Source organism: Micropterus salmoides, unplaced genomic scaffold, assembly GCF_014851395.1.
Source record: "Micropterus salmoides isolate LMB-PRFRI ecotype aquatic unplaced genomic scaffold, ASM1485139v1 Ms_hic_scaffold_7, whole genome shotgun sequence".
Taxonomy (NCBI): domain Eukaryota; kingdom Metazoa; phylum Chordata; class Actinopteri; order Centrarchiformes; family Centrarchidae; genus Micropterus; species Micropterus salmoides.
In genome coordinates, this window is record NW_024044459.1 from 16,260,105 (window position 1) to 16,274,997 (window position 14,893).

General features: G+C 39.5%; 1 protein-coding gene across 1 annotated transcript in view; it reads right to left on the reverse strand.

Annotated features, from left to right (window-relative positions):
- The window catches only part of aacs (acetoacetyl-CoA synthetase), a 38,565-nt gene that overhangs the window by 5,356 nt on the left and 18,316 nt on the right, over positions 1-14,893 (reverse strand). The window contains exons 11-13 of the mRNA XM_038703519.1: positions 5,912-5,976; positions 3,528-3,650; positions 275-388 (exon numbers count right to left, since the gene is read on the reverse strand). Of these exons, the coding sequence (XP_038559447.1) occupies positions 275-388; positions 3,528-3,650; positions 5,912-5,976 (302 nt within the window). The remainder of the gene's footprint in view (positions 1-274; positions 389-3,527; positions 3,651-5,911; positions 5,977-14,893) is intronic.

A 14,893-nucleotide genomic window follows, 5' to 3' on the forward strand; every position in this document is an offset into this window, starting at 1 on the left:
CAGATTTGTTCTGTTGGCTACCATGCAGCTCCAGGAGCAGATGGAAAGTTTGCTCAAGGGCATCTCAGCACTTTTTAATGAGTAATTAATTTTCCTCATTAATTTCTTTTCAGTCCCTCCTAGGATTCAAACTTACAACCTCTACATGATCTCTAAACCCTGTTGTTAATATACTGTAGATTGCTCAATAAATCCATTGATAGAGTTTAGTCTACAGAGGGAGGGAAAGCAATGGTATTCAGTTTCAACGCAATTCAGCCACACACACTCTCACCTTCAAGGTTCCAGGCTTCCACGGCTATGCCGAGGTTTCTTGTTTGGATCTCGCCACGATACACTGGGACTGTTGGGTTCTGACCCATGAAACATGACACTATGTCAGTGCCACCTGGGCAGAGAGATGAGAGAAAGAGAGAAAGACAGATAGAGACGGAGATTTAGTCGGTTGATGGTCTGAAATGAAATACCTCGCTCCAACACCCTGTGAGGAGTTTTTATTCTGAAAAAATTTTTAAATTAAACTAAGTCATAGTTTAGTTTACATTCAACCTTCTCGCCAACGCTGTATTCAACCTTAAAGCTCTACCAATTCATTTTTTAAATATTTACAATAAATGCAATTATAACACACCTGTATCAACAAATTCTGCAGCTTCACGCAGCTTTTCTTTCTTTTCTAACAATTTTCGGAGGTTTAAAGAATGTAAATGTACTGGTGGTGGTGGGAATGGTTGACTGTAACTGCTCGTCAGTACTTTTTCCAGCAGAGGCTATTTTTAGACACGGCCCAGTGTAATAAAACAACTGTACTCTACTTGCACAGCACTAAGTTAACGAAGAGTTGAAAATGTAGAGGTTTAAGAAAGTTTAAGAAAGCTGAAGTTATCTCAGTCTAGGTCCAAAGAAATCAATCTCAAATGGCGAGCATACTTTTTATAACATGTATACTGACCTGTGGGATAAGGTACCAAAGCATCACAGTGACCACCAACCTGAGACATTACTAAACTTAGTATTGGTATCAATCTGGTATTTCGACAACACAAACTGGCAGTGTTAGCAACCCTGCTCCACCTCCGTTGACCTATATAGGAGTTCTACACTGTTGCAGCACATTCATAAAACTGTCTTGAACACACACACACACACATACTGACACACCATCCATTTGTCTCTTTCTACCATCCAATCATCTACTATTTCAGACACATTCTATTCATCTCCCTTACCATTGTTCTATCTCTACCTCCTTGTCTCGTTCCCTCTCTGTATCATAGACTCCATCCATCCATCTTGTTCGCTTCCTCTCAACTGCTCTCTGCCCTTCTTCCACTTCCTTCTCTCTTGCTTATCTTTCTGTTCTTTACATTCGTTCTCTGTCTCTCTGCCAGGTTCTTTATTGAGCTTTAATTGGCTCCCAGGAGGAAGTGGAAATTTTGTCTTCTGATTAAACACACACACTTATAGTGGGAAGACATGCAATTATTTTATTATTACATTCACTTTAATGGGTGAGTACACACACACACACACACACACACACACACACACACATATAAAGTATATTTTGAGCCAAAAGTCACTGCTGCTTTCTTGGGATGCCTTCCATCATAAGGCATTTAGTGTGTATTCTATGTGTATACACAAGAGGGTAACTTGTCACACTGATCTAATGTTTCTAACAGCACTGACTACTCTGAACAGTGAAGAAAAAGATTTTTTGAACTCCCCAGTTTGTGCATATATTTGTGTGCATGTGTGTGCGAGTCTGCTTTAATGTTTTGTGTAGGTGTGAGTGCTTTGAACATCCTCTGGCACAGTTTGGGGTCAGACAAAGCCACCAACTGAGACAAAAAGGCAACCAGCTCACCTACGCATGCATTCAAAAATGAATTATAAAAAGAATACACATGAGACTTGACACACATAAAACACAAATTCAACATACAGTGTAATAGAAAATAAAAAACAAGGATGAGGAATTTTCACCTTTTTCTTTCCTTACAGTGAAGAGAAGAGACAAGAGAAGACGAGAAGGAGCAAAAAAGGGAGTAGAGGAGTGACATATGGGCAGTCAGACGGAGGTATATTAGGATGGAGGAAATCCAGCAGTGAAAGTGTTAAAATCCCCAATAAGGGGCGACGGGCGGCTAAAATCCCTGCTGACAGGATAACACACACACACACACACACACACACACACACACACACACACACACACACACACACACACACCCTAAAATACACAAAAAGGGGAGTAAAAAATTACTCATACAGTGTGTAAAAATATTCACGCACATGTTTATAGACACATCCACTCAGAGACACACACACACACCCCCACATAGTCACACAGGGTGAAATCGGCGAAGGGGCCGTCACATATGTCGCCCTGACCACCAGTCAGTCACATATGCTGCGATAAATCCTAATAAAACACACACACACACACACACGCACAGAGCGGTGACCTCGGGGATGAAGGTTAGGTCGGTTGGCAGCCAACAGGGTTGGAGCCTGCTGTTGCCCTTGGCGATGAGGAGGAAACTGACTGGGGCAGGACCTGCTGTCCTAAAGAACACACATACGGATACATATACAAGCGCACATGCCCTCATATCCGTCATCACATCCACAGATCCAGTCCTTTAATTATAAAGACATGGAATGAGTGGTGAAGTGAGCAGACAAATTGTAAACGCTAGTAGACGTAACTTGATTTCTCCAGTGGTTGCCAGTATGAAAAACAGTCTGTGCAGAGACAAGTGAGGAGCATGGGTGATTTTATAACAACAAAAAATAGGAAAAACATTTAGATGTAAATTTATGAGACAATCAGCTAATACTGCCCCTCCCCCTTTTTCTCCGGCTCAGGCTATGGTCTCAGGCCAGATTTCTGACTCGTGGTGACATTTCAGTCAATGCTTGTGTGTCCAATTTTTCAACCTGCATGTCATTGTGTGCAAGTGTGTTTGTGTATGTATGCATCTCTGGCTATATGCTATAATCATCAAGGTTGTCATTCACAGTGTGTGCGTGGTGCTTAGATTCTGACAGTCTATGCATGTTCTAAGCTGCTACTCAGTGTGTGTGTGTGTGTGTGTGTGTGTACGTCCGTAAGATGTCAGTCACCCAGGCTGTGCTAAATGTTAAACGTTTCAGGACTCACAGAGAAAGACAGATAGTGTTCTATTGCCCTGTCAACATAACAATGGGCTGAAAGGGTCTGTGTTTTTGTGTGTGTGTGTGTGTGTGTGTGTGTGTGTGTGTGTGTGTGTGTGTGGTGGCGTTGTGGGTGGTGAGGAAAATGTACAGTTCTATACAAATTATTTTTCCCCGAAGTTCCTTTTGATGTGTCACTCCTTTTGTGTCGCAGATGCTCTGTTGCTATTTTTTTTTCATTTTTTGGGCGTAGCTGCCGGTGCAGAAGACACCAACAACATTTGGAAAAGCTGCTGCTATTTGTACCCTTAGACAGAACTATTACGAAAAAAAAGACAAAATTTGTCCCAGCATCAGTCAGTCACCTGAGATGGAGCCCAGCAGCACGTTGCTTTTGATGCAGCGGTAGACGTAGTCATAGCTCTGAGGTTTGAGAGGAGACCCGGTAGACAGGATGGTGTGGAGAGACTGGAGGTTGTGTGTTTCCGCTGGGTGAGAAAGAGATAAAAGAATCAATTACAAATTGCTTACATATACATACTGTGCAGTATTGTGCATTGCAGATAATGCTGTCTATCATTGTATTACATTTAGATACTTTTCAAGTACCGACCAAAATGTCTCTTAGCATCAAGCACTGAAGTATCAACAATTGGCATTCAATGTTTGGTCAGTTTTTGTCTTGTCTACTGTATTTGTGATCTAAATTACCATCATGACAGTTTCCTAATTTTAGCCTATATTTTATGTACAGTAGGCAGAAGTGTGGCTGCTTGTGTTTAGACAAGAGTAAAAACAAATTCACTGTGAAGTTTTGCATATTTTTTTCCAATAAAAAAAGGGTTTTGTAGTACAAAGGTAGTGTTTTGGGATTAGTATCATGGAGGCTACCATATCGAAAAACTTCAAATATAACCCAGTTACAGTCAGCACTAGCTTCTGACTAAATTAAAAATCCACACAAACGCACACAATTTCAACACAAGGGTGCTCCATGCACAGCTGTTGTTCCATGCACCCCTACATGCTGTGTTAATACAGTTTGCCACCCTGATGTGACACAGCTTACGAGCTTGTGTGTACTACAACACACACACACACACACACACACACTTAGCCTCTGTCCCCATGGTCCATGCATGCACACGCTCTTTAACACACACACACACACACACATGCCCAATCCACAAGCCAATAACACCCTGCAAACTAATGAGCTTCCAGCAACCGACCCTCACCTCATAAACACACACACACACACACACACACACACACACACACACACACACAGACATAGTGAGAACTCTTGCTACCCCCCACCATGCCTCCAGGTGTCCGGTCCAAATGTCAGCCCAGGGAAAAGGGCCCCTCCGCTGGGGCAGCCAGTGAAGAAGCTCCCTCTACCCTTCTCAGCCCACATGAGGCATGATTGCATGCACGCACGCACACACACACACACCTCCCTGTGCCATTCTCTTTTTCTCTAATAAGCATCCAAACACAATACACACACAGTGCCAAATGGATCAAGTGGCTGGCTGGCTGATAGGGGTGGGGCAGAGATAGAGACAGACAGGGATGCAGCAATTCGAAAATTTGTTTTTCGTGCTATCCTGTTTAGCCACAAAATTGTGAGTGTGTTTAGGTAATTTACAAGTTGCAGAGAGACAGACAGATACAAACACACATACACACAAAGCAGGCGCCATGAATAAAGATTTGTGGTGATTATAACAGTGCACTGGGAATTGAGACACAGCAAATGTTTATGCAATAAACATTGGTTATAAGTGCTAATTTAACATTAGGAGAGGAGAGGAGAGAGGAAATGGGAAAAAGAGAGAAAGTGGAGGTTAGAAAAGGTAAATAGGAAGCTATACTCATTGCATTAGTTATGAGTTGTAATTTACATGAAGATGTTGGGAACAGGAGAACTATTTGAGAGTTTAGATGAGGGGTTGAAGAGGAGGACATAAATAAGATGAGAAACAAAAGAGGAAAAGCTTTGATATACTGTATGTAAATCAAATGCCAGCTTATGTAACTAAATTAACTGGTACTCCTCATTTCCCCACCAAAGAACTGCACTTCCATTAGTGTGAACCAGGTATAGAAGTTGAAATGTCATCAAAATAAGCACCTCTTGATGGATTGGATTTACACCAAACTGAGGATTGGAGCGTAACAACCTGAAAATGTTTCTTGTACTTTCTTCTATTACAATATGTACAGTGTGAATTTACGAAAGAGCACAGCAAAGGTGCAATCATTTTAGCATGCACTTCTAAAGGGACTTTGTTTTTGTCACACAAATGGTGAGATAGAGAAAACGGCACGTATGAAGGTTAACAGGAAGGCTAATAAGCCTGGTACAGCTCTGATTATGTGTAGAGACCTGGTTCTCGCTCTCGAGAGCTGTGACACTAAAAGCAATTAGTTGGTCCTATCCATGACTCACATGATTTATCATAACAGCACTTTTATCGGAAACTGTTGATTCACGCAGTAAATGGCATAGAGGACATTTAGAGTCAAACAGCATCACTATTATAATCATTATCGTGTCCATCTGCTCTCATTGTTCCAGGTTCCATTCTCAGAGAGTAGTTGTGTGTGATTATGTGCGTGTGTGGGTGAATGAATTCCTCTCAGAGTTTCTGCTTGTTATTTGTGTGCGTCCATGTGTGTCTCCGAGTGTCTACGTGCACGCTCCTGTAGGCATGTACATGCGCCGGTGACCACAACTCACCGGGTTTCAGGTTCCTCTCCTGCAGCACAGACAGCCACTTGGCCCCGGTACCAAAGATAGTGATGCTGGAAAAGAGAACAATATTTTAAAACATCATAATATAAAGAATCAATGAAGCAGTCTTTTTCAACATTAGGAAATAAAGATATTTCAACATCCAATAAGTGGAAGAGTATTTGGGGGAATAAAACAGAATTTGCGTCAGTGTTGTCAACAATGACAACCATTGCAAAGGCCCTCCTACATACATGTACTCTATTCTGCATTGTGACAGCAGAAACTTTAAACAACAGAACCAAATTAGCAAACACTATGAATCATCCTCTGGGGTGGTACGAATATTGTAGCCATATTTCATGGCAATCTGGCTGCTTATTTTTGAGAAATCCTACTCAAGACCAAAGTGTTCGAGAGATAATTGGAAGGACAGACAGGCAGGCTAACAAACTGTGTGACATCATGATCCTTTACCATCGTTTACCCTGGGAATTCTAAGTTGTGTCCATCAAAAACAAGTAACAGAACTTTTCTCCAGCATACAATGCTTTAATCCCCAAATGTGTTTTACTCGTCTTCATCAGGACAATGATGAATATTATAGTATATTGGAGAAAGGCTGGATGGCTTGTTTAACGTCGATGGCCTTGTGTTTGAAACTCGCATTAACCGGCACCTTCAATTTTCCACAAGTAAACTGACTTCTGCAGAGTGGCTTGGGACGTGATGTCACATCAAGCTACATTTAGATGTGGTATGTACACATACAGTAGACTTCAATTAGATTTAAAGTAGCTGTGGCTCTAAGGTCTGGCCCCTGTGTTACTTTGCCAAGTAAGCCTACTCCACCTAGCTGGCTAGAAAATGTGTGGAATAATCTAAATGGTCAGTGGGTACAAAAGTTAAATTCAACTGGAGACACTTAGATACTAGATTTGGTAGAAAAGTCTAATTTTCACTAGATACTAATGTTATAATTTAACATCCAATATATTTATGTGTGAATTCTGCTGGTGGTTGACGAGGTACAGCCGAAAAATCATATGATAAGGGGAATTTAGTACCAATATGAGTGAAGACAATGAACATATATGGAAAGTGATTATAAACCAAATCAAATCCAGCTTTAATTTTGTCGTTTGCCTCCCTGACAAATACAAAAATATAGTTGTATAACATCCTATCAAATGTTCAAATCAAATGCAGATAACAAGTAATAACTACCCGAATTATCTGAATTATTCATATTTCTTTACATAACACTATTACTGAGAAGCCTGAGAAACAGCTACCACATCCAAGGACGGCGAAAAATAACTATACAGGACTCTTTCGAGGCCCTGTGATTGGTACAGGCACACAGATGTGTGTGTATGTGTGTAAATGTTAATTTCTGTTTTGATGAGCAGCTGGCACCTCTGAATGGGTGTGAATGGGTGATGTCGTATAAAAGCACTCTGAGTGGTCTGACGACTAGAACAGCGTTATACAAGTACAGACCATTTACCATTATGACCAATGACATTCCAAAATAGCTTTTCTTCTTAAGCATGTAAGTGGGAGTATAAGTGAGTACAAATCTCCTCTTATTAAACAAACATTAACGTCATGAACATTAGTTGAGTTGACAACACAAAAAGGTTGATCACATTTGGTCAAGGTTGGTAGGGGGAGGGAGCTGCAACAGCAACCAGCCTGTATAGACAGAGTAATAGTGGAAAGTCAGAAGTCAGAGTGTGGGAAAGGCCTAAAACACCTGTATAAATATGACTGGATGTTACTATTCAGCTGGTAGAGAAGCAGCTGATGAATGAGGTGCTGATGGTGAAGCATGAATGAAGGAGCTGACGCAAGCTCAACATTAGTGCTCATTCTGAACTGACAATGCTCCACTCGTTGCCCTGAATCTATGACAAGGCATAATTTCAATGTCTGTGTGCTGAATGCAAAAATATTTAAATAAGGGCAACAGTTACTGAACAGCCTTCGCCCTTAATCCCATCTGCTCCAATGTAGCTGCTCAGTAGCTTGGCTGCACAAGGAAGCTCCCAGGAGAGGAAAGTGTGTGACAGTGTAAATGTAAAGCAAGGTGATGCAAACAGTCCTTGTGTGCTAGTTCATCCCTTCTTGGATAGATAAGAACAATGCAGACAAAAAAAAACGATTGGTAACTGACTTTCAACTGAACACATTTAAAAAAAAACAGAAGTCAAAAACAATAATGGCCAGTCTAGCATGAGAGGATAAAATGTCTCCCGTGTCAGTGTTCCACAAGGAAATAGTTCAGAGGAGAACAAATTGACAGGATGTTTACACGCAACAACCCTGAAAGGAAATGATTTTGGAAGGTGGCTTTTTCTGTGTGAATGGAAGTCACCCTGACAGCTGACAACAGTTGGACAACATGTGGAAGGCAAGAAGTGACAAAACGTCACTTCTGTGTTCCCCCAGCAGTTTTAATTTTAAAACAAAGGGCCTTCAAAGCGTGAATGGGTGTGTTTGTGTCTCCGTCTGCGTCTTTCTGTCTTTTCAAGTTGTTTGCGCTGACATCAAATCGATGAAATTGCCCCTTATCACTATGGTAACCATATCTGTCAATCAAAAAAGATCAAAAAGAATCTGTCTCTGGGACACAAAACAACTGTCTGATGCATGATTGGTCGGTAACCAGGAATTGATTTGTGGTGATAGATGTGATCTGCACTCAGACGTTCGAATCGATTAGTGGTAATAGAGGTTGTTGATAGGGTAAGGGAAGGAGTGAGGGAGGGATTAGATGGGTTGAAAGAGCAAAGGTCTCAAGAATAATATCTCAGATGGAAGAAAGTGAATGATAACGTGCACAGGCCTAATGAATGTGCACACATACACACACACACTTCTTTGTCCTTGTTACCTCTGCATGCCACACCCCCACCCCATTCTGCCAGCTGAAGTGTCTTAGATAGAATATATCTCATATAGAAATCTTATGGAATATGTCATTTTATATAACGATCTCATCTGATTCACTGATAATCTAAATCTTGATTCAGTAAGAAACTGTTTATGGACAGTGTGATTTTTGGCTAATTTGTCTATTTTTAAGCTGATAAATATATTTGATATTTTCTATAACTGAAAAGGGGTACAAGTACATGTTTTTTTGCTTTAGCAGAAAAGAAAAAAATGTGAAAAAATTATGACATGCCAAAAAAGGCATGAATAACGAACTCCCGAACTTGTCGATTTGGTTGATCAGTCCATTACTTAAACTGTCAGTCTATTACATCAATCTCTCAATGCTGTACCTCCTACATGTAATTCCTTCACAACTTTGTCTTGATTTCTAACTCTGAATCTATTTTGAAATGGAAGAATCAATTTCTATATTCTTTACTGGTAAAACATTACAAAAATGAATTATGAAGAAGATAAAATAGCTACCTGATAACACGCCTAAACTCACAGAAACCCCATTTGTCATCCGCACATGCACAATCACTCTCCATTCTATCCATCATCTCTGACCCCCCATCTGCATCTGGATTTGTTCATTGCTGGCCTCCACGCAAAGGGTCACTCTGTTCTGATTGGAGGCAGGTGGCCAGGTGTGGCCGCTAATTTGGTGTTTAGGATGGAAGGTGGAGGAGAAGCTGTGAGTCTCTGTTTGTTAGCGCGTGCACCTGCATGTGTAAATGTACCCGTGTGTCTGTTTCAAGGGAGACGTGTTACTGGAAGCTACTAAGTCAATAAGAGACACTCGAAGCCAATGAGACACAAGAGCACCCCCGAGCTGTTATTACATTAATGGGTCTCAAAGTGTGTCATGATGTAGCATTTGAAGTACCACTTGCCAGTGCATGTTTTATAAACTACTCTTCCACTTGTACTCCACCCCAGGAAGAACTGTAATATAAAAATGGACCAATGCTCTCTCCTCAGGTGTCAGGTGCTACAAGGAACAATTTGAAGCCATGGTTTGATGGTGTAATTGTTAAATGATTTGCAAATATTAAAATGTGAAGCACCACAACATTTTTGAAAGTCAATACCATACCAATACCAAATGTATTAGGGTAGCTTGGTGATATTGCAACAAATAAAAGAAAAATTGTTCAGTATGATAGACAGCCTCCTTATAATGCCAACATCTCCTTTTGTGCTCCAATCTAACCTGGTTGCAGACAATCAGAAAGGCATAGAATATATTGGTCAAAATTAATGTAGCAAAGTATTCTGGGTTTTTTTGTTGATGTTTTGTTTGTTTTTTTACATTATATCAATATGTTGCATTTAGCTCTTTGACAAGTATGGGTGTTGTTTAGCTTGTGAAAAAAACAATCTTTGTAAAGGATTTGATAAAGACTCCAGTTAACAACATTTAGATGCAGTTTGAAGACTGGAGGATATTTTAAATTGTTATGCCTACGTGTCTAAAACTGTAACTAAGCTGGCAAGATGCAATCTGCTGAACTGTAATCTCCCCCAAAGAGGATAACTGAGAAATATGCTTGGCACTGGTAAAAGATTTCCATAGTTGGTACAAACGTATAGGAGGGATCTTATATCAGCTCAACATATAATGGACCAAAAGACGAAAGAGACAAGAAGATCCTCAAAGAAAGCAGAGGAGCCACCAAAGTCCTATGGAATACATGCAACCTGTCACAAGTATAAATGTTTTAACCTTGCTTACTTTACCCAGGAATGCTGCTACTTTTGTTATGACTATGGCCCTGGTACAAAGTCTCAATAAATCTCTCTTTCCTACATAACACAGGCTAGGAAAGTTGTCAGAGCATTTACAGGTTAGGGTGTATGCAATAAAACGGTCAAAAGTGAGACAACAAAGGTTTCAGTCTCGGTCGACAGTATATTTAGTGACACTGACATCTATGTTACTGATAAAACCATTAAGTATGAAACCAGATGGGTTTGATTCTTCTTGTTTGTGGAAATAAAACAATCAACCTCAGAATTGATGTCCGCATTGACGGCTTAAGCACTGGGTCCCTTCAGGTGTTCTGGTTCTCAGTAGATTCGAAGTATGCTGAGAAGCACAGAAAAGTACTGAACATCTAGAAATATTTTTCCGAAAAGACACTCTCCCAATGCTTAAGTCTCCCCTAACTTTTTCCTTTCTCAAGGCAGCAAATCTGCAATAGTCAATTTAAGCAAACGGAACATTTGCTCTGTAAAATTACCACTTATTTTCCATAATTCAGAATGCCAAAATCAAAAAAAAATCTGTAAATGTCAGTCGTTAAGTGTGATGTGATAGTGGAATTCAATAGCAACTAGTAGCAATAGCAATTTTTAACTAGTCCTTACCAAAATTTCAAGGCAACGGGGGAAGCATCAATGCAAGTTTAAGACTCTCCAAGGCTCTGACAGCTTTAGCCCCAATTAAAATGTCCAACCTCAATTCAGAAGATGAGGGTGTAAAATTTTACATGTCAGCCTCTCCCAGAGGGTTCCACATGGTGCTGGGATCTGGAAAATGTCTAAGGTGGCAACATCAGCGCTTAATTGGTTCAAAAATCTTCTCACAGCCCTCCATTGGATTCCTTTATCTGGGTAATTTTGCTAACAGTATTCTAACCTTGTTAACTCTATTTTTCCATTTACTGTTTAAATTCTTTTTGGGCAAACAAGCAGCACAAGAACATCTATCTCATCAAAAAACTACTACAAACCAAACAATACTGCTTAAGAAATTGGTACAATCTCTACTCTACCAGTAATTTTACCAGGGAACCTATCATCACTGGAAGATCCCAATTTATCTGATAATTCAAATGACTAGTAAAATTGTGAAAGGAGCTCATTAGCTTTGGGATCTAACAGATCCTGTTGTGAGTTTCTGCTGTATAAGTACTTTTTCTTGGCACTTTTTGCTCCATAGTTTCCACTACTCCTCATCTGTGTCAAATCTTTCTCCCCATTACTCCTTTCCTTGCTGAAGGCAATATACCATATCTGCTGAACTGAAGACGTGTCTGTGGTATCACTGCCTTAAAGGGTCTTACTTTTGCTGACCACAGTGCATTTTCTTTTCATAATTTCACCACAGGATGACTGAGTGTACCAAGTAATCAAAAAAGGATGGAATTCACAAAGTCAGTAGGTTAAGCTTATATTGAGTGTTTGAAACCAACTTTGTGGTTGCAATACAAAACAAAGAACACATTATATTACACTTGTCTTCTTTCTTAGCCTCCGCCTTGTCCATTTTTTTTTATATATCTTGACACTTTGTTGTATATTATCACTTTGTATACTATCACTTAGATACCGGTTATTGATTTGTGTGCGTTAGGGCTAGTAGCTGAACAATTTTGAAAAACTATTTAATTGCGATTATTAATTTATATGTTTTGCAATATTACAGGGAATGATACTTTTACATAATTAATCTAATTTTCATTGAAAAAATAAACGATTAAAATCATTGCATTGTTGTGTGATTTTTGCGGAGATCTGTACTAAACAAAGATGTTTCCGTGAATCTACAGTGTGTAGGCCAGGACATATCTGCAGTGCGACAATATTTAATTACAAATAGTATTTTGACACACATATCGCCTTATATCCTTTAACGAATATTACTCCTGCGATTTAAAAGTAAGCAAGTAAAATTACTTGAAATTACTTTTTCAAGTAAAATTTATTTACACAGCACTTTTCACAGATAAAATCACAAGGTGCTTCACAATAAAACAACAAAATACAGTTCTAGCTAAACACTAGAAACACATTGACATATGACAGACAACTTTAAAACCAAGCTTAATGTTTAGCAAAGTTTAAGGTGCGTAACAAAGTGGGGAGTGCATTCCACAATCTGGGTGCAGCTGCTTGGAAAGACCGGTCTCCTCTGGTCTTAAAGTGGGTATGGGGAACTACTAACAGCCTCTGAGCTAATGACCTTAGGTTACGGAGGGGGGGGGGGGGGGTGTTGCTATAACAAGTCGGAGATGTAAGAGGGAGTTTGACCATGTAACGCTCTAAAAGTAAGGACCAAGATTTTAAAATTAACTCTAAAATGAACTGGCAGCCAGTGAAAAAATGTGTTGTAGGCCATACTTCCACTTAAATAAAATTACAATTAAATAATGAATAGGTTGGGTGTATATTTTGTGTAAAATGTATAATCTAAAATGAAAAAAATTAATGACTGAGTGAATTAATTGACACTGGCTTAAATTAAAATAATTAATAAAAGGAAAACAAATCTATTTGACCTTTCTCAGACCTACACAGATGTAAACTATAAACATGAAACACGTGGAAAATATATATTCTCATCATCAACCCTATTAAATTTGAAACACTGAATTGCCTGCCTGCACACATACACTCACATACTGTTATCCTTGACCATTTCATCTTTTTTTCCTCGCTGTCTTCAAAAGACAATAGAAGATCAATACTGGGTTTAGCATCTGTTGTTTATGGCGGTGATAGTAGTGGTGGTGGTGGGAAAGGGTATCAAGACATTTATCAAGAGCATCTGCTGTAAATATCTTCTGCTTCTTTGGATGTGAACCTTGAAAGTGTGTGAAAATACTTCTTGAATGATTAAAAAGAAAGGGGCTATACACAGTACAGCAGGTGGGTGTGGATTTACACAGTATCCAATTCTGGTATCACAGACCAAACCCTCCTCCAAATCTTTTATTGATATTGACCAAACCCATTGCTATCCCTGTGATTATGTTACCTCAAAATCCATGTCTAATGCAAAATAGATGTTGCTTGGGAAATGGAATAATGTTTTTCAAAGATGGACTGTGATGTCCACATTGTGCCATCTTACAGTGTGAACAGTCTCTGGACTAGATCCTGAACTTTCAGCTTTCCCGGCTGTCTTGTAGTTTGACCTGAGTTTTTGGGTTCATCCGAATTGTCTACATCACCATCAATCTGAATAACGACAAGCTTAAGGGATGGCTGACCTTCCGGTCTGAAAGTAGCCCGTTCATCTGAGTACAATCAGTTACTTTCAAAATAACAGCAGGGGAGCTCATTTGTGGTTCTCAATAATGAAGTTTGGGCTGTCTGATTTCTTTTAAAGTTAAGTGAAACTTCTTCAAGGAGTATGATTTCTCCAAATCTCTTCTGCCTGATGGCTTGACATGACAAGTTTTGGCAAGTTTGCCAAGGCCTGTTATTATTTTCCATTTGTTTGTTTGTTTTCACCTACTGTACATACCAAATACTCCAGTCCAATCCAATAAGGCAATAATAGCCTTGTTAGGTGCGCTGTAAAGCACTTAAGTGCTATATAAATACAGTTGAGTTTATCTATGGCATTAAAAAATGGTGCAAAATTATTTCCATTACCCACCCTATACTCTATATACTATATTTTTCTTCTCTCCTCCCATTCAAATAAGGAGTAATAAATTACTAAGTAAATAAGAAATGTTTATTGTATGATTAGTTGCTGAGGGTCTCCATTCTCAATGCAAATCATAACCAGCAGGAATCTTTATTCATGGGTCTTCATGGGTCTGCTCTTGTGTGCGAGTTGTCAATTAGGTAAACACATTATCAATTCTCTGGTTAAAACTAAATCTTCAAGGAAAAGCCTTACCCTTTACTCGTGCTCTTTTTCTCACTTTCTCTCTGTACTTCCGGCTCCCTCTTTTTCCTTTCATTGTCTGTTTTGTCTCTGTACTCTCCATGTCTGTCTTTCTGCTCTTCATTCCCCAAAATATTATATTTAAACAGGAAAAATGCCCACTTACTCTAATAGCAGTCGTGTGTCAGTTGCACCATTTGTTATGAAAAAGCAACGTGGGCTGGGCTGCACTGCACTCAAATAAGGCTAGGTACTGGTAAACATCTTAAAGCATTTTTTAATATTAGGGCAAAAAGGTGTGTCTCTGAAGAAGCCCTAACACAAAAACATGATGATTCAGTAAGCTGTAGCTAATTCCACTCCTTTACATCATTGTCATTCCATGAATCATCTTGCAGCATTGTGGAAGATCCAGA